Source organism: Neophocaena asiaeorientalis, unplaced genomic scaffold, assembly GCF_003031525.2.
Source record: "Neophocaena asiaeorientalis asiaeorientalis breed wild unplaced genomic scaffold, Neophocaena_asiaeorientalis_V1.1 scaffold265, whole genome shotgun sequence".
NCBI lineage: Eukaryota > Metazoa > Chordata > Mammalia > Artiodactyla > Phocoenidae > Neophocaena > Neophocaena asiaeorientalis.
The window spans coordinates 1,336,384-1,356,911 of record NW_020172172.1 but is presented as its reverse complement, the minus strand read 5'-3'; the positions used below and the strand labels follow the sequence as shown (position 1 = coordinate 1,356,911).

General features: G+C 49.4%; 1 protein-coding gene across 6 annotated transcripts in view; it reads right to left on the bottom strand.

The window, feature by feature from the left end:
* The window catches only part of DLEC1 (DLEC1 cilia and flagella associated protein), a 103,656-nt gene that overhangs the window by 3,875 nt on the left and 79,253 nt on the right, over positions 1-20,528 (bottom strand). For 5 of the 6 annotated variants that reach the window (XM_024756255.1, XM_024756224.1, XM_024756237.1 and 2 more), the window contains 11 exons: positions 18,967-19,106; positions 8,796-8,949; positions 8,237-8,347; positions 7,126-7,256; positions 6,144-6,335; positions 5,344-5,414; positions 4,729-4,880; positions 3,371-3,489; positions 2,787-2,857; positions 247-452; positions 52-162 (listed from right to left, as the gene is read on the bottom strand). In XM_024756255.1, the coding sequence (XP_024612023.1) occupies positions 52-162; positions 247-452; positions 2,787-2,857; positions 3,371-3,489; positions 4,729-4,880; positions 5,344-5,414; positions 6,144-6,335; positions 7,126-7,256; positions 8,237-8,347; positions 8,796-8,949; positions 18,967-19,106 (1,458 nt within the window). The remainder of the gene's footprint in view (positions 1-51; positions 163-246; positions 453-2,786; positions 2,858-3,370; positions 3,490-4,728; positions 4,881-5,343; positions 5,415-6,143; positions 6,336-7,125; positions 7,257-8,236; positions 8,348-8,795; positions 8,950-18,966; positions 19,107-20,528) is intronic. The other variant, XM_024756242.1, reaches the window with a different exon arrangement.

The window sequence follows — 20,528 nt, the reverse complement described above, 5'->3', positions numbered from 1 at the left end:
CCCCCGCCCCCCGAACCCCCGCCCAGAGCTCCCAGCCCCGCCCCAACTCACCACCTGCTTGGGGCTGATGGAGAACAGCTGGTCAGAGGGCACCCCCTCGCATCCCTGCAGGGTGACCGAGATGATTTCCTGGGAGGCGCTGGCACTGGAACCGCCCTCAGCCTGTGGTCCAGGAGTCGCTGAGGCTCACGCAGGCTCGAGGCCCACTGGCCACAGCCCGGCAGCCCTCCCGCCACCCCTGCTCACAGACTGGGCGGCTTCACGGCTGGACTTGGACACGTCAGAGGGACTTGGGGACCAGAAGGAGCTGCTGCTCTCAGGGGTCTCAGGGCACAGGAGGCCGTTCCTAGCTTGGTCCCGCAGCGGGAAGGGTGGCCCATAGGACACCAGCAGCTCCAGCAGCCGGTCCTCCCTGGCCTCTGGAGCGTAGGTCTCCCAGTCCAGGCGGATGTCTGGGGCAGACATGGGGGAGAGAGGCGAGGGATAAGGAAGGAGCAGACTCTTCCCTGGGCGCCCCCCTCCCAACTCCCGGAGGCTGCCGGGTCTCCCACAGTCAGGGTCCCCGATGTCACTTACAGGCAATTCTTGTTTTAGGAGAGTCTACAGGCTTATGCCATCGACTCCATCAGCCCTTGCCCTCTGGATCACAAGACCAGGTTTCATGTCCAGATGCAGAAATCCGGCTCCCTGTGTGCTCTCCCCACACCCTCCTTTCCTTCTGGCCTTTTTGCTGACCACTGGGCCCTTCACTCCCCGTGTACCCTGCCTCCTCCCCTCCATCCTTTAGCGCCCGCCTGCTTTCACTTCCTTTCCCAGCCAGGCAAGTCTCTGGGGGCTGCCACTGGCAACTGTCTGGCCAGGATTCTCATCTCTCTCTCTGCCCCCATCCTTGTACCCACTGGGCAAAAACCTAACCCTGGGGGAACGGAACCGACCATCTAGGCCTCAGTGAGCAAGTCCCCCGCATTCTAAACAATGTGCCACTCCCATAAATATGTCCCCAACCTAAACTGTGCCCCCACTCTGCCCATCACTGTTTCCTGCTCGGCCGTCCCTGCCTACCTGCACCACGACACTGTCTTCCCTGGTCTCCGCTGGCACTCAGTGGGTGGTCCCACCTCACCTCCCAGAAAAAAGTCCTGCCCGGAGCCCCCCATCTGTCTGCATCTACCCCATCCCTACACCCCCTCTTCTCAGGGGCCAGATGTGTCCCATCTCCCCTCTCTCCTGGCTGCTTCCCCACAGCACTTAAACAAGCTTCCCTCTGCCAGACCTTTCCAGTACCACCTCTCCACAGCAAGCTTGGAGGACAATCCATGAGCGCCTCCCCCCACTCCCAGCTCACCTCGGATTCATGGCTCGCCCCTGGGGAATGAACGCCTGGTGAAGACATGCCCACGCAAGGTCCCCGAACTTGTAGTCCCTAGGGTTACTACTTGGTATCTGCCTCTTTCACGCACGGAATCACTCTCACCAAGGCCACCAGTGGCTTCCATACTCTCAAGTGCAGAGGACAATCTCACTTTCAGGTAAGGAGAATTGTGCATGTGATGATGAGCCCCAAGGAAGCAACGGTAACCAGGAAAGTAGAAGAGAAATCCCAAATTAAACAAAGGGAAAACAGAAGTCACAAAAAGCAAAACGAAGAAAGTAGGAAAATAACAGTGAAATAAATCATAAAAGAAGAAATACATAGATTAGGTTTTCTAAAGCTCAGCTCTCGGCTGTTTACAAAGAAACACATCAAAGTCATAAAGGGTGAAAACAGAGGGATGGGCAAACACATACCAGGCAAATGCCAGTATACAACCAGCGGGAGCAATGTTGCTATTCGGCGAGGTGGGATTTAAGCACTGAAGGGGCCAAAGAGGAAGGTTACAGGGTGATAAGAGGCATCATTAGCTGTCGAGTGCATCTAACAATACAGAAGCTAGAAACGTACAGCAAAACTACAAACGCCAGAAGAACTTGATAAAGATATGATCAGAGTGGTCCAATACACTCCAAATGCACAGATCCAGTGGTCAAAAATAAGCAAGGTCACAGAGTGGCCGTTCTCTTCCACCAACAGGATGTTCCCTTGAGTCCCCGAGGAGCTTAAAAACTACAGTGCCCAGACCCCGCCCCTAGAGACTGTGGTTCACTCGGTCTGGGGTGGCCCAGCCTCAAGGTGCTTTAAATAATCCCCGGGAGACTCTGGTTCTCAGCTGGCCCTGGCTCTTCCTGTGGCCCATACGCTCCCTCAGGCCCAGCTGGGTTGCTCTCCTCCTGGCCTCAGCCTGATGGCCCTTGTCACAGACCCCCAGCACTCTGGCCGCCCCCACAGTTGCACTCAGTGCACTCTACACTGGCAGCCCACGGTCACATCCTGCCCATCAGGCACAGCCCCTGCTGTCCTGTTGCCCCTGTATCCCCAGCTCCTTGCACAGCACCTGGCAAATAGCTCAGGGGCTGCTGGCTGAAGGGAAGAGAAAAGGTGTCCCCTACAAGTGCCTGTCCCTATGCAAGGTGAACCCGACCAGGGGAGGGCATCTGTGGCCCATGGACACTGGGAGACCCCAGGCAAGGATAAGTCCTGTCTTTTCGGGTGGAAGTGGCTCTGACAACTCAAGACTGGCTTGGCCAGTCCTGACCTTGGCCCTTGGGGTCCTCCCTCCATACCCCAGCCCACTTGGCTCCAGGTCGTGGGCCATCAGCTTCCCCCACCCCAATCGTCCCTCCCAGCCTGGCCCACCACACGGCAGAGCCTGCAGCAAGAGCCCCGATTTCTCTCGCGAGCATCTCACCACAGGGGCTGGAATTACTCAGGCGAAGGATCCGGGTGACTGTGTCTCCTCCAGAGACCTGGGTGCCGAACCTGGAGACAGGAGACGAGGGTCAGCAGGGCTACAGCCAGCGCACATCCCGCAGGCCAGCTCTCCTGAGAGAGGCAGGAGGCCCCATAGCGGTCTGTCTTCAGCCCAGAGTAACCGAGCCCCAGGGCTGGAGGCCCTCCCCATGCGGTGCCCGGTGAACCATGACCCAGGACTGCTCACCAGTAAACCCCACCCACTCTGCAACCGCACTGACCAACCACACAGACCCCAACGCAGTTGGAGTGAGGGGTCCCAAGTCTGGCCCTGACCTCGGACCACAAGTGACTACTCGGTACTTCTGTCCCCGCAAATCCCTTGGAGATGTGCAGATCACGGCCATGCCCCCTGAGGCCTCTCTCCTCTGGGGTAGCCCTGGCTTGGGGCTTTCGAGCTGGGTGGCACCAAGTGGCCCTGGGCCAGCGGGACAGCAACGAGTTGGTGTGGGCAGCCCGGGGTGGAGGCCAGAGGGTTTCAAGGGTTAGAGCAGGAGGCGGGCGGGGGCGAGGCAGGGATACCTGACAACAGGCTCCTTCTGGATCTGGTCAGTGGTGTAGTGGGCGGTCCTGTGGGAGCTGATGGGGCAGCCCACCACCGCCATGTGCACCGGGATGACCGCTGGGGGCAGGTCTCCCACCTGCAAACACAGCAGTCATGCGTTGCTCTCGTCACCGGCTGCTACCGCAACCCCTGGCTCCCCATCCCCTCCGTTCGAGGCCCTCCCTCCTCCAGCCAGCCCAGGGTCCCCAAAGCTTGGTTGCAACTGGGCGGGGACTCACTCCCCCCTGTCTGACACTCACCCCAGACCCCCCCAAAGGCCTGGCCTCCCAGCCCCGGCTTCCCTGTCCTGCCCTCCCGCCTCTGCTCTCCCGCCCAGCCCTGCGTGCGACTGCACGGATCTCCCAGCTTGAGGGTCTTTGGCCTCTTATGGCCCCTTTGATTAAATTCCTTTATCTTTTAAATGGAAATAACTTTATTATTTTTCTCTGCTAATAAAAAGCGATAAATGTCTTTTTTTAATTTAAAATAGAATGTGTTTCACCCATGATCCTACCCTACCCCCCAGCATGACTCACTGTTAACATTTCAGTGTACCACTGTCTAGACAGACTTGTGTGCATAAAACACAGATATAAATGAGGAGCATTCTGGGCATGCTTTGTTTTGGTAATCTCTCTTCTCTTTACAACATATGATAATTTTACTAATGAAGGTTTGCAGCCTCATTTAACGGGCTGTCCGGAATTCCACTGCGTGGATGTAGCCTAATGTTTTCATCCGATCTTCTCCTGATGGACATGGATGTTTACACCGTTTGCTTTTTTCTCCCCCCTCTATTACAAACAATGCTGAGAAGAAAAGGAAGCCTGGTGTGAATTTATTTGTTCCCTGTGTCCACTTCTTTCCTTGAGGCAACCTTAACTGTGTGTCCCCAGTGCCCTGCAGAAGTGCCTCCGAAGGGTGGCACACATTTCCCAGCCGGCCTCGCTGTGCACGTGAGTACCTTTCCCCTGCACCTTCACTGACAACTTTTGAACCTTGCTAATCTCACAAAGACTAGTATTTCAGTGGTTTAACCCTCACTTCTTTGGTTACCAGTGCTGGTGACATGTTTCACGTTCGCTGGCCGTCTCTGTCATTCTTGAGTTGCCTATTCAAACCCTTTGCCTATTTGGGATGCTTTTGTCCCCCTTATTGTTAGTTCAGAAACGCTTTGTATATTAAGGTGATCAACTCTTTGTCATTGGGCACAGCACAATTTAAAGCAATTATCTACCATAACTAACGCATCCAATTTACTAAATAGTTCAAGAAAATCTTCTGTGCAATGACTCAGTAGCCTAGGATTTGGGACACGTTTACTTTGTTTACTTACTGTGCAGATGAGGCTGTCCCAGTACTCGCCCCACATGTTCGCACAGGCTGTGAGGTCAATGCCAAGCTGTTGGTGGGCCCCCAGCACGCCCTGGGAGAGGTGGGGAAAGAAGGCAGCTCCTTTCCCGTGGGACAGCATGCTTTCCATAAACTCTGCAGGAGAACCAGGCATGGGGATTCAGGCCCCAGGGCAGGAAAGAGGTCCAAATCCTCAAGCGTCAACAAAGCACTGAACCAGACAAGCCAACCTACGGCCTCTCCTTGGTCTGGCTAAACAGACCCTCCTCCTGGGAGCCTGGGGCCCAGCGTCCAAGCTTCTCTCACCTCCCACAAGGGCCGAGCCTCAGCCCTCCCTTCTGAGCCACCACCCCTCCCAAATCGAAGCCAGGCCCTTGTGCACAAGCCCCACGCCCTGGCAAGGGGATGGCCTCGTTTAAAAGAGGGGGCGCTGTCAGGTGGAGGGCCACGCCATCTCAGGGACCTTGCTAGAAAAGACGCTGAGAAGTGGTCTCTGGTCAGGGTCCCCTCCTGCAGCAACTGGCCCACCTCCTTGGAAGGCCACGCAAAACGCCGCTCTGGCCAGGCCTGGGCTCAGCGCCTGCCCTGGGACTCTTACCCAGCTGCTCTCGCTTGGCCAAGAGCTCCCGCATCCGAGCCATCTTCAGCAGGGCAGGAGGCACGTCGGGGCTTGACAAGACGGGACGTGGAAATCACATCAAGCCATCCGGGCCCTTCCCCAGACCTGAGCCACCTCCCCTGGCAACCAGCCTCCCCCCAGGTGCCCCGCGGAGGAAGGTGGCCCTGCCTGCTCCTCCCAGGGGAGAGCTGGTCAGGCCTCCTCTTCACCTCTGTCTGTGGTCTTTGCTCGCGCTGCACCCCTACCACCCAAAGCATCCCAGCTGCAGGCCGCCTGCCAGCCCCAGGGATTGCCTCCCAACAAGCTCAGGAGGGCTCCAGGGCAGGGACCCCGATCCCCAGGCTCTGCACCTTGGTGACCCATGGATGAAAACCCAGCCCCGACTCCCCAACCCTTGTCCAGCCTCCTGCAACAGGCCGTTTCCACTCTTTGCTGCTGACATCTGTCCTGCATTGAACACATGCTAACTTTCTGCAATGGGCAAGTTAATGGCTCAGGAGCTGTTCCTGTACCCCCGCCTTAGGAGCTTTGGTGGCGAGGCGTCTGCAGCGGGGTGCTGGTAAACTTAGCCAGCCTCTCGGTGTAAATACTTTCACTGCAGTTGATTCCGAGCTACAGCTTTGCAGCGTGCCTCACTGTATCTCTGCGCACAGTTCCCTCCACCTACAATAACTTCTCCCTCGTCCGCGGGCCCCAGTACCACCTGGCCTGTCTGAAGCCCTCCACCTCAGCAGGCCACATCCTCCCCAGAAGCAGCCTCTGAAAGAAACCAGACTTACAGGCTGGGTTTTTGGCGCAGGCTGTTTGCAGGGCTCCCAAAGTACTCAAACTTGAGGGTAAAAGGGGTCTGTATCGGGGAGCAGTTGGTCAGGATGAGCTGGCGATTCACGCGGGTCCGCAGCGGCACTGCTGAGCCGAAGTCCAGGTGGAGCCTCTCCGGGTGGCCTGGCCACAGCTCTGCACTGGCAACACTGCCCCGAGCCCATGAGCACCCGGTTACACGCCACCCTTGGCCCTGCCCAGAGAGCCACCTGGGGTGGGGGCGCCAGAGCTGCCCGGAAACCAGGCTGCATCCTCCAAGCCCTCATTAAGCTGCCACCCCAGGGCTTCCCTGGTGGCGCAGTGGTTGAGAATCTGCCTGCCAATGCAGGGGACACAGGTTTGAGCCCTGGTCTGGGAAGATCCCACATGCCGCGGAGCAACTAGGCCCGTGAGCCACAACTACTGAGCCTGCACGTCTGGAGCCTGTGCTCTGCAACAAGAGAGGCTGTGACAGTGAGAGGCCCGCGCACTGCGATGAAGAGTGGCCCCTGCTCGCCGCAACTAGAGAAAGCCCTTGCACAGAAACGAAGACCCAACACAGCCATAAATTAAATAAATACATAAATAAATAAATAAAGCTGCCACCCCACAGAGACTCCCGCCTCGCCCACCCGTGATGCCGAGAGGCCTCAAACTCCCCAGGCTTTCCCTGGCCGGGGCAGACCGGCCTGTCTCCCGGTCACCAGGCCTCGTGTGGGAAAGTCCAAGGTACCCAGAGCCCCGTCCCCTGCCGTCTCCCTGCCTGAACACCATGCCTCCGGTGTGTGGGGAAAGACCACAGAGAAGGCGGTGATGGGCTAGGCGGGGCTGTCCCCAGAGAGTCTGTGAGGGGCCTTTTCCCGGCCGCGGGAATCACGGGGAGGAGGCTGGTACCACCTCAAGGCCGGTCCTTTGAACGGCTGCCTCAGCCCCCAGGCCCCGGGCCTGCCCTGGGCTCACCTGCTGTCGCTGTCCTCTGTAGAGATGGCGATAGCCACCTGCAGTCCCCGGGGTTTCCCGGAAATGCCCAGAACCAGTGGCTCCTTCATGCCCAACACGTTACAAGGGAGGGCCAGGTCCATCAACTCATCCTATAAGGAAGCCCACCGGGGGTGCATCACTCAGGTAAAGCCCAGGGCTTGGCCTCAGCAGAGGGGCCTCAGATGGGCTCCCACAGCACAGGAGGCTGCTTGTGGGGGGGGGGGCGCTCAACCCAAAGGTCTTGTCCAGGCTCATCTCTGTGGAAGGGCTCCCAGACCCTTCAGTGGGTCACTATGCCCAGACCCGGCCTGTCAGCCCACCCCTGCCCCCCACCGGAGGCCTGGCCCCTTCCTCAGGGCTCCTGGCTGTGAGTCGGCCCCAAATACCTGGGCAGCCCCACGTGAAGGAGACCCCTCCAAGCGGACCTCTGGAGAAGCCGCACATTTATCCTGATGAAGCTGCTACCATAGAAATCAAGCCCTTTCTGCATGAGGTCTGCTCTGTGCCAGGCCTGGGCCCGGCCGTCACCCTCGAGCTCTGGCTCAGCTGTGTAAGAAAGCCCACCGTCCACATGTTCGCCAGAGAGGACTGGGACCTGGGGCTGCTAGTCCCTGCGAGGAAGAAGTTTCCTTCCCCACAAGAACCACAAACAGAGAGCCGGCAACCACCCAAGTACTGAGCACATTCGGCCCAATGGCCTTCCTGTGGGCTGCACCCAGGAGAAGCTGTGTCCTTCTTGGGAGGAACCTGGGTGCCACTCAGACTCCCCTGCAGCACCCAGCACAGGGCCCGCCGTGGGCAGCAGCTCTGTTCAGCATCTCCAGGCAGCTGGAAAGCTGGGCCCACCTGCTCCAAAGAGAATGGCCTGGCGAGGGCTAAAGGTGGTCCCCAAGGGTGTCAGGGCACATCCAGGCCCTGTGTCCCTAGACAGCAGGCCCAGTGGCAGTGGGGACCCCAGACCCAAATGCAAGAAGTCTCGTCCCCACTGACGCAGCCCAGGAGAGGGGTCTGGGGTGGACCTCCTGGCCGGCACAGAGGCAGGCAGCCAGGGGAGCTTCCTGGGCACGCAGGCCCCTGAGCCCTCACTCGCCTGGGTGTGAGCAGTCAACTCTAGGCTGAACTGGCGCTCCTCATGGGGGCCCAGCGTGCCACGTCTCGGGGAGACTCTTGCTGTGCAGAAGCTTGCTTGGAGCCCCAGGAGCTGGCAGACACATGGGTGGGGTCACATGCTGGGCTTCCAGGATGGACCCGGGGTCCAGACAGAGGGCTCAGCACCGCCGCATACCCTGGGGAGGCTGGCGGACTGGGGGCCCCCAGCGAGACCAGCAGGGTGGGGTGCTCCTGAGTGGGGATAAACCACAGGTCCCTCTCCTCTCCTGTCCCACCACAGATGGACCTCATCCCTGTCAGGGGTTCTCTGGACTAAATAAGCCACCCTGGGAGGCCCAGGGTGATGGGGAACAGGGACAGCTGGCTCTGATGCACAGGGATGTGGCCCCATCTGCCGTGGCATGTGGGGCAGGCGGCAGAGTCAGCTCCAGGGGCAGTAATCTGTTCTGGGCGGTGTCTGGGGGACAACGTCCCCCTCCACACAGGCCTCTGGGGCTGAGGGTTGCAGGCCTAGGGCCCGACAGTGTGGGCTCACCCACCTTGCCCCAGTGGAACTGGGTGGGCAGGAGTGTGCCATTGATGAGTGCGACCGGCGTCTTGGTGGGCACGCCCAGGTAGAGGTTGGTGACCTCCACCTGGCTGCTCTGCAGGTACACGTAGGGCTCCTGCACCTCGGCATACACAGGCAGGTGGCTGGAACACAAGGAAGTAAAAGGCATACTCAACAGAAAGGAAGAATTAAAACTCCTCCCTATGTGCAGATGACCTGATGGTCCATGTAGAAAATCCCAAGGAATCGATTTTTTAAAAAAATCTTAGAACTAATGAGTGAGTCAGCAAAGTGACAGGGTAAAAATCAACACATAAAAATCAATCACTTTTTTTTTCTTTTTGGCTGTGACAGGAGGCCTGTGGGATTTTTAGTTCCCTGACCAGGGATCAAACCCGGGCCCTCGGCAGTAACGCACAGAGTCCTAACCACTGGACCTCCAGGGAACTCCAAAATCAATCACATTTTTACAGGCTGACAAAGAACATGTAGAAACAGAAGTTAAAAATATAATACCATTTATAATTGCTCGAAAAATTGAAATACTTTGGTAAATATCTAATAAAACACGTATAGAATTTGTGTGCTGAAAACTACAAAAACACCAATGAAAGAAAACGAAGATGACTATAGAGAGGCATAAACCATGTTCATGGATTAAAAAACTCAACACAGAAGTCAATTCTTCCCAAATTGATCTATTAAGTTTAACACAATTCTTATCAAACTCCTAGCCAGGATTTTTATAGATATAGACAAGCTTATTGTAACATTTATATAGAAAGATAAAGGACACAGACTAAAACAATTTTTAAAAAGAATAAAGTGGGAAATTACTGGATGTTAAGACTTACTATACAGCCACAGCAATCAAGTTAGTGTGTTACTGGTGGAGGGATGTATACAACAGATCAATGGAACAATGTAGAAAACCTAGAAACAGACCCACACAAATATGTCTGAGGGTATTTTTTTCCTTATATAAGGAACGGAGATAACATGCATTTTGCTTTTAACTTTTTATTTTGAAATACTGTAGATTCACATGCAGCTGTAACAAAAAAAAATACAAAGGGATCCAATATACTCTTCACCCAATTTCCCAATAGTAACATCTTGCCTAACTATAGCACAATGTCACAAGCAGGAGACCAAGACGGATACAATCCAGCGATCTTATTCAGACCCCATCAGGTTTACATGGACTCGTTTGTATGTATTTACTTCTACGCAATTTTATCACACGTAGATACGCATGACACCACCACAGTCAAGACACAGAACGGTTCCATTACAAGGATGTCTCATGCTATCTTCCTTTTTTTTAACCTCCTCCCTACCCCCATTTTTTTGGGGGTGGGCCATAAATTTCTGAGTGCTGTTCACTTTGTTCAATAATTAAGGATTTTTCCAACAGACAAAAAACACTTTACCATCTTGGCCAGCTTGGCAATCCTCAATAATATCAAAGAAGAAAAGACTTGTCCCCATAAACAGCTGTAAAATATATTTGAAAATGAGGTTTAATTGCAGTTATCATGCTATCTTTTTATAGCCACAGAACAAGCCTGAGATAGGTCATAGATTCAAAAGCCAAACAAAAGATAGAGATTGGCAAAATGTATTAAAAAAAATGATCCCACTGTATACTGTCTGCAAGAGACACCTTAGATTCAAAGACACAAATATGCCGAAAGTAAAAGGATGGAAAAATATACTGCAAACAGTACCCAAAAGAGAGCTATTGTAGCTATTTTAATGTGAGATGAAATAGACTTTAGGACAAAAGTTGTTACTAGAGACAAAGAAGGGTATTTTATAATTATAAGAAGGTCAATCCATCAGGAAGACATTACAATTATAAATACACATGTCTAGCAACACTGTTCCAAAATACATGAAGCAAAAAATGACAGGATTGAAGGGAGAAACTGACAATTCCAAAATAGTGATTAGAGATTTCAATACCTCATTTTAAATAGTGGACAGAACAACTAAGCAGAAGATGAACAGGAAATAGAAGACTTAACACTATAAACCAACCAGACCTCTATATAACACTCTATCCAACAACAGCAAAATGTTTCCTATGTGTACATGGAATATTCTCTAGAACAGACCATAAGATAGCTCATACAACAAGCCTCAGATTTAAAAGGCTGAAGTTATACAAAGTATGTCCTCCAACAACAAGAGAATCAAATTAAAAATCAAAAACAGAAAATAATTTGAGAAACAAAAGTATGTGTAAATTAAACAACACACTCCCAAATAAACAATAGGTCAAATAAGAAAATTTTTGGTTGAATATGCAAAAATTAGTGAAAAACACCACATTAATTTTAAAAAGGACAAAAATGGCATGATTATTTCAAAAGACGCAGAAAAAACATTCAATGAAATCTTACGTTCTTTCATGAGAAAAACAATCAGCAAACTAGGAATAGAAGGGAACGTCCACAACCTGATAAAGGACATCTACAAAAAGCCTACAGCTAATATCATACTGAAAGGTAAAAGATAATGTTCTCCTTTTAAGATCAGAAACAAGGCAAGGACATCCAACCTTGCCACTTTCATTCAACACTGTACTGGAGTATCATTAGGTCCATTAGACAGGAAATAGAAAGGAAAGGCATCCAGATTGGAAAGGAAGATGTAGGGACTTACCTCGTGGCTCAGTGGTTAAGAATCTGCCTGCCAATGCAGGGGACACGGGTTCGAGCCCTGGTCCGGGAAGATCCCACATGCCACACACTAAGCCCATGCACCACAACTACTGAGCCTGCGCTCTAGAGTCCGCGAGCCACAACTGCTGAGCCTGCACACCACAACTACTGAAGCCCATGCGCCCTAGAGCCCATGCTCCACAACAAGATAAGCCACTGCAATGAGAAGCCCACGCACCACAACGAAGAGTAGCCCCCGCTCGCCACAACTAGAGAAAGCCCGTGCACAGCAACGAACACCCAACACAGCCAAAAATAAATAAATAAATAAAAATTTAAAAGAAGAAAAAGGAAAGGAAGATGTAAAATTATCTCTAAATGCAGACGACATGATCTTCTATTTAGAAAACTATCAGAAGTAATGTGTTCAGCAAGGTTGTAGGATACAGGGTCAATATACAAAAAACTATATGTATTTCTACACACTAACAATGAATAATAATGAAATGTGATTAAGAAAAGTCCATTTCCAAAAGCATCGAAAATGATACAATACTTAGGAATAACTTTAACAAAAAATGTACAAGACTTGTACACTGAAAACCTCACTGAAAGAAATGAAAAGACCTAAATAAATGGAAAGACATTTCATGTTCAAGAATGGGAAGACTTAATATTGTCAGGATGGCAATACTCCCCAAACGGATCGGCAGATTCAACACACTCCCTATTAAAATCCCAGCTGCCTCTTTGCAGAAATTGATAAACTGGTCCTAAAATTCATACAGAAATTCAAAGAACCCAGAATAGCCAAAACAATCTTGAGAAAGAAAAACAAAGTTGGAGAATTCATACTTCCTGATTTCAAAACTTACTATAAAGCCACATTAATCAAAACAATGTTGATACGGCATAAGAACAGACCTATAGATCAGTGGAACAGAACTGACAGTCCATAAATAAACCCTCATGCTTACAGTCAACTGATTTTTGACAAAGGGTGCCAAGACAATTCAATGGATAAAGAAAAGTCTTTTTAAGAAACCGTACTGAGACAACTGATTATCTAGTTGGAAAAGAATGAACCTGGATTCTTTCCTCACACCATACACAAAAACTAACTCAAAATGGATCAGAGACCTAAGAATAAGAACTAAAACTATGAAACTCTCAGAAGAAAACATGTGAGTAAATATTTGTGACATTAGGCAATGGTTTCTTAGATATAACACCAAAACCACGAGCAACAAACGAGAAAAATACATAAAATGGAATTCACCAAAATTTAAAACTTTTGTGCTTCAAAGTATACATACCATCAAGAAAGTAAAAGGACAATTCTCAGAGTGGGAGAAAATATTTGAAAATCATATACCTAATAATAGACATGTATCTAGAATATACATAAAGAACAACACTTCCATCTCAAAAAAAAAGGAACACTTGCATCTCAATAATAAAAAGACAAATAACCTTATTTTTTTTAAATGGGCACAGAATTCAAGAGATAGTTCTCCAAAGAGGATCTACAGATAACCAATAAGCATATGAAAGATGCTAAACATCATTTGCCATCAGGAAAACTCAAATCAAATCCTCAGTGAAATATCACTTCACACACACCAGGATGAGTGCCACTGAAGGATAGATTGTAACAAGTGTTGCTGAGGAAGAGAAGAAATAGGAGAGCAGGGTGGAGAAGGATGGAGAGTGGGTCCCGACTGGCAACTATTATGTTTGCCCCATATATCATTATTATAATACGATACACTATGCTAACATTATGCATAATTTGTGAAAATTTTTAAATAAAGAATAAAGTAAATATAATGCTATTCCAATGAGAAAAAAATTAAAAGAAAGGCTGTAATCAGATTAACTGATAAAACAGAGGAGAACAAAACTATTACTTGAGACCCCTGGAGAAGGCCAAGCAGAGATTCCGTAACAGTGGAGTGAGAGGCATCACAAGGCAGAATGGGCTGTGGGGAAAGAGCAGGGCAGGTAACTAAAGGAGCGCTGGGAGATTATCCTGGCGGCTTCAGCTATACTGGCTCCCAGAGCTCAGGCATCACACAGAAGACTGGTAAATCCTGCAACAGGATTTGCCCGACCCGCAGTGAAGAATGTGGGCGTGGCCCTGGAGAGAGGTCACAGCAGGTCCTGCAGGAACACTGGGCTTCTCAACTGTCTCTGAGGGAAAATGACCAAAAAGATCCTATTTATGAAGGAAGGAAGGGACTGATTCGTGTAGCTGGCCAGTGTGGGTTTCCTCGACTGTTTGTCTTGGGCTGTTTTCCCCAGAGGCCCCTTCCCTTTACGGGATTCAGGAAGCTGTCTGCTCTAAGGGTACTCACACACACTCAGTCCTGGGAGGAGGACTCCATCCACACCTACACCCACATACTCAGAGGAAACTGACACCACCGGCTCCTTATGCAAATCAACTTCCTCCTTCAGAACAGGAATGGGCAGCCAAGGATTATTAGATGTAGAAAGAAACCCAAAAAGTGAGGAAAGATTCCAAACCAGAATCTGAGGAAACTAAAATTCGTTTCCTCGGGGGAATCTGAGAGGCTGTTGCATCCATAAGACAATAACAGATGACTACAGAAAAGGAATAATTCATTAAAAAAAAAAAAAAAAAGCTTGAAATTGAAATGCATGATTGCCAAAACAAGGGTATCCACCAGAGACTTAGTGACCTGCAGGGCCAAGGGCATATCCCTGAGCGAGGAGAAAACCCCAAGAGATGGAAAATATGAAGAAAATGGTTAAACTCATGCAGTATAGATCCAGCAGGTTTGTGGCGGACTGTGGTAGCTATTGTTTTTACTGTCCAGCAAGCTTTCCCACCTGCCTCTTCTGGAGCTGGATCCTTGCCCCCTGCCATGGGGAGGTAGGGCCTGTGAGGGGAGGTGACCAAAGAGATCCATTCAGAGTGTATCTCTGGAGAAAGCTGATTTCATTTTTCACAGAGGTTATTAAGCTGGGAGTGTGTGAGCCTGGAACTCTAAGTGGCCCCCTTCCCTGGGGCCTTGTGGCCAAGGGCCCCTGCCAATAGGGGAGAGAAAGGCCAACAAAGAGAGAGAAGCAGAGTTGAAGGATGGGGTGGGTGCAGGAGAGGGAAGGAGGGCGGACAATGAGAGAGAAGTAGAAGACCAGACAAAGGAAGAGGCTGGAGCCCTGGATTCAGTAGGGCAGGAATGCCCAGGTACATGAGCCAGTGGTTCCCCCTTTTTGCCTAAATTGATGTGTTTCCCTCACTTGCAACTGTAAACATTCTGACTAATACAAGGTCCTTTAAGAAGAAAGAATAAAGATAAGAAAAGAAATGAAATAAGCAGAGACTGAATAAAAGGTATTCATTCTGCCTGAGGAGAAGACAGTCTTAACCTTCTTATTTAAGGACCGTGAAGAACCACGCAATTACCGGTGGCTTTGAAAAGACTCATACTTAGACCCATAACGTTAGTTGTAGAAGAGCACATTTGAATGAGACATTGCTGGTACCTTCCCCCCTGTTGCTGGTCCAAGTACCAAAAGTCTGAGAATATCTGTCACTGTGACAGTCTGGGGTGATGGGCATCTCATACCCTGCAGGTGGAAGTATAAAATGGTACATTCTCTTTGGAGGATAATTCAAGTATTCATGAAGATTTAAAGTGAGCAGTTAAAGTTTTTATAACAAAATACATGCAGAAATGACTACAAAACAAATATACAGTTTAAATATCTATACAGTTTAAAGAATAATAATAAAAAGAACAACTGTGTACCACCCCCCTTTTTTTAGTTAAGAAACAAAATGTTACCATCAGTCAACTTAAGAAAATGAATATTATGCTTCAAAATAGTTTGAGAAGGGTTGGGGGGAGAAATGGATGAGGCATGTGGATGAAGCAGTATTTGTCGTGATTTGATAATTACTGAAAGTAGATGACGGATACACAGGGGTTCATTATACTATACTATCTTTATATATGTAAGAAATTTTCCATGAGAAAGGAAGGAAGGAAGGAAAGGAGGGAATGAGGGAGGGAATATCACTAATAACCTTCGAAATCTCCAGTGTGTTCCTCCCAGAATACAATGGTATTCGCTCATTTAAAAATGCCATGTAGGGGCTTCCCTGGTGGCGCAGTGGTTGAGAGTCCGCCTGCCGATGCAGGGAACACGGGTTCGTACCCCGGTCCGGGAAGATCCCACATGCCACGGAGCGGCTGGGCCCGTGAGCCATGGCCGCTGAGTCTGCGCATCCAGAGCCTGTGTGCTCCGCAACGGGACAGGCCCCAGCAGTGAGAGGCCCGTGTACAGCAAAAAAAAAAATAAAAAAATAAAATATGCTTTCTTTAAAAAAAAAAAAAAAATTTTTTTTAAAAAAAAAAAAAAAAAAAAAAAAAAAAAATGCCATGTATACACTCAACTAATATTTGACAAGAGAGCCAAGAATACCCTAAACAGGGATTTCCCCGGTGGCGCAGTGGTTGGTTAAGAATCCGCCTGCCAATGCAGGGTACACGGGTTCGAGCCCTGGTCTGGGAAGATCCCACATGCCATGGAGCAACTAAGCCTGTGTGCCACAACTACTGAGCCTGTGCTCTACAGCCCATGAGCCACAACTACTGAGCCCACGTGCCTAGAGCCTGCGCTCTGCAACAAGAGAAGCCACTGCAATAAGAAGCCCGCGTACGGCTACAAAGAGTAGCCCCTGCACGCCACAACTAGAGAAAGCCTGCGTGCAGCAACGAACACCCAATGCAACCAAAAATAAATAAATAAATAAATTTGTTTAAAAATTAAAAAAAAAAAGAATACCCTAAACAGACATTTCTCCAAAGAAGACATACAGATGGCCAATGGGCACATGAAAAGATGCTCAACATCACTAATTATTAGAGAAATGCTAATGAGAACTACAATGAGATATCACCTCATATCAGTCAGAATGACCGTCATTAAAAAGTCTACAAATAGGGCTTCCCTGGTGGCGCAGTGGTTGAGAGTCCGCCTGCTGATGCAGGGGACACGGTAAAAAAAAAAAAAAAAAAAAAAAGTCTACAAATAATAAATGTTAGAGAGGTTGTGGAGAAAAGGGAACCTTCCTGCACTGTTGGTGGGAATGTAAATTGGTTCAACTGTTTTGGAGAACTGTATAGAGCTTCCTTTAAAAACTAAAAATAGCATTAAAATATGATCCTACAATCTCATTCCTGGGCATATATCCAGAGAAAAATCACAATTCAAAAAGATACATGCACCCTGATGTTCACTGCAGCACTATTTACAATAGCCAGGTCATGGAAGCAACCAAAATGTACATCAACAGATGAATGGATAAAGAAGATGTGGTACATATACACAATGGAATAATACTCAGTCATAAAAAAGTGAATGAAATAATGCCATTTGCAGCAACATGAATGGCCCTAGAGATTTCTTTTTTTTTTTTTCATTTTTGGCTGCGCTGTACTGCTTGTGGGATATTAGTTCCCCAACCAGGGGCTGAACCTGGGCCCCAGCAGTGAAAGCGCCAAGTCCCAACCACTGGACTGCCAGGGAATTCCCGAGATTATCATATTAAGTGAAGTAAGTCAGACAGAGAAAGACAAATATCCTATGATATCACTTATATGTGGAATCTAAAAAAAAGGATACAAATAAAGTTATTTACAAAGCAGACACAGACTCACAGACATAGAAAACAAACTTATGGTTACCAAAGGGGATAGTGGCGCAGGGGTGGGGAGAGATAAATTAGGAGTTTGGGATTAACATATCCACACTACTGTATATAAAACAGGTAAACAACAAGAACCTACTGTACAGCACAGGAAACTATAGGCAATAACTTGTAATAACATAAAATGGAAAAGAATCTGAAAAAGAATATATTATGTGTATGTATAACTGAATCACTTTGCTGTGCACTTGAAACTAACACAACGTTGTAAATTAACTATACTTCAATTTTTAAAAAATGAACACCTGGGAAAATGTCCTGGGAAAGGACAGTCTCTTCAACAAGTGGTGTTGGGAAAACTGGGTAACCACATGTAGAAAAATGAAATTGAACCCCTATCGTACACCACTCACAAAAATTACCTTGAAATGGCTCGAAGACATAAACATAAGATCTGATACTATAAAACACCTAGAAGAAAACACAGGGAAGAAGTTCCTCAACATCAGTCTTGGGGATGCTTCTTTGGATTTGACACCAAAAGTACAAAAAACAATACGAGCAAAAATAAACAAGTGAGGGGGACTTCCCTGGTGGTCCAGTGGTTAAGACTCCATGCTCCCAATGCAGGCGGCCCAAGTTCAATCCCTGGTCGGGGAACTGAGATCCCACATACCACAACTAAGCCTGCATGCTGCCAACTACTTAGCCCATGCTCTACAGCCCTCCCACCACAACTAGAGAAGCCTTCACACCGGAACCAGAGAAGCCAGTGCTCTGCAACAAAGACCCAGCACAGCCAAAATAAAATAATTAAAAAAAAAAAAAACAAGTGAGACTACATCAAACTAAAAAGCTTCTGCAAAGCAAAAGAAGCAATGAACAAAATGAAAAGACAACCTACCAAATGGGAGAAAGTATTTGCACACTGTGGACAAAGAATGCTGCCTGCCATTTCAGTAAACAAAGGATGTTGCAACCATCAAGCCAGCAGTCACTGCACCTGCCTCCACCAGTGCACCCTGAGGGGAATTCAGGATGGAGAGAGACAGGGTACCAGCCATACGTAGTTAAAATGCATATTAAAGGAATGATTTCAATAAGCCCAGAATCTTGCATCTTCCCATACACAGAAAAGCACTAAAATCATTAACTTGAGATGTCTGTTTCTTGTGATTAGCAGTAATCTTTTGATGTTCCCCTGTATGTTGTTTTTGTTTTGTTTTTTTTCAGCAAAAACTCCCATATATTCTGGCTCCTCCTCCCTTACCTCAGAGCTATCTGAGAGGCTGTTTTCTGGACTATAGTCCTCAGTAAGGTCCCAGAATAAAACATAATTCTCAACTTTTAGGTTGTGCTTTTTTTTTTTTTCAGTCAGCAATAACACATATCTGATAAGGGGTTAATATCCAAAATTATACAAAGAACTCATACAACTCAACAGCAAAAAGCCAAACAAATCAAATTAAAAAATGGGCAGAGGAACTAGACATTTTTCCAAAGAAGACATCCAAATGGCCAATAGGTGCATGAAGAGATGCTCAGCAACACTAATCATCAGGGAAATGCAAATCAAAACCACAATGAGGGGCTTCCCTGGTGGCGCAGTGGTTGAGAGTCCGCCTGCCGATGCAGGGGACACGGGTTCGAGCCCCGGTCTGGGAAGATCCCACATGCCGATAAACACATATCAAGACCTTTAAATTCTGAAACGTCTATAGACAAATACGTAACTACACACAATATAAATAAATATGCCACGAATATGCAAAGAGTGTGTCGTACTGGCTCCCTCCCCACCTCCTTACCTGCAGGTCCCATTTACCACCTCCAGCTTCAGGACAGTCTGCAGACACTGGCAGTGCCGGGCCTCCAACGTGACGCTCACTCTGCACTCCCCCAGCGGCTGAACTTGGCCACTGGACGGCTCGATGACGAAGGGAGACACCTGATGGGGAAAAGGACGAGGAGTGGGGACACATGGAACTGCAGAACTGGGTGCTGGCCATGAACAACCAGGGTTGCCCCCAAGCTGCCCCCACCCCCATCCCCCGCGCGCTTCTAGGATGCAGAAGGAGGCAAGCGGGTGGGGGAACACAGCTGAGCAACAGCTCAGGATGAAGAGGATGAAAACTGAGTCTCCAAGGAAAGGAGGTGGAAGGCAGAGGGAGTCGCCCTCGGCGCGGTGGCTCTGAGAGGTCTGCCGGCCCTGCTGCACAGGCGCGTCAGGAACTGTCGGCTTCAAGTAAGGAAAGCCACCAAGCCCCCAAACTAGGGGACAAGCTTCCATGTGGCCACAGATTTGCCCTTTGCACCTGTAACTGTGCCTTCCTGGGACAGACCCCTCCCCATATCCTCTACTGTAGCTCCTCTCTGAAGCACCTAGATGACAGTATCCGCTGCATGCTTCCTAAGGTGTTTTACAGACGCTAAAACCACCACCAAATGGAAGAAATTAACTACTTGATGACCATGAGCACGTAGTCCCCGGACCTACTGGAGCCTGAGGATTGCTAACGTCAACCCCTGTGACACCGCCCTGTTACCTCACCATCCACCAAGCAGAGAACTGTGTACGAACTGAGCACATACGCTATGATCCACCTCCCTCACCTGGCCTTCAAAAATGTTTTGCTGAGACCCTTCAGGAAGTTTGAGGTTTTTGAGCACGAGCCCCCTAGTTTCCTTGTCTGGCACCTTAAACACTACACCTTCCTTCACCACAACCTGCTGTCCGTAGATCGGCTTTACTGCACGTGGGCAAGCGGACCCAAGCTTGGTTCAGTAACACACCCACATGGTCTCTTCCCCACCCCGTCACACTCTCACCTCACTCAGCCCCACTGCAGGCTAGTTCCCACTCACCCGGCATGTCCACCCCCTGCCCCATACCAGACACTAAAAGGGAAAGGAAAAGGCTTGGGGAGAAGAGTGCCCCTCTTCCTGTCCAGGCTGAGGCCAGGAGCACCAGCCTGACTGTGCAGCCCCAGGGCCCCAGATGGGCCGCACTGGCTAGTCACTGGACGTTGAAAGCTTACAACCAGGAGGGAGGTTACTCCTCTTTGGTCTCTTCCTTCCTTGAGACCAAGGCCATGAAGGAGTGCAAGGCACCTGCCTGGAGGGAGACCTGGCCGCCCCTGCCCGGTCCCACCCCACCTCCACCCTGGCCGCCGTGCTGTGCTATCTTGGGCCCTGTAACCTCTCACTTCAGAGGTTCCACCGCCCTGGCACTGGAGGGAGGGTGGGCTGGCCTACGTCTCAGGAAACGTGGCTGGCATGCTCTGGCCTGGCTTGTCCAAGCTTTGGGCCCAAGCTCTGCTGGTAAGGAAAGAGCCCCTTTGCTTTCTTTGCTCGTTGTTCCTCACGTGCC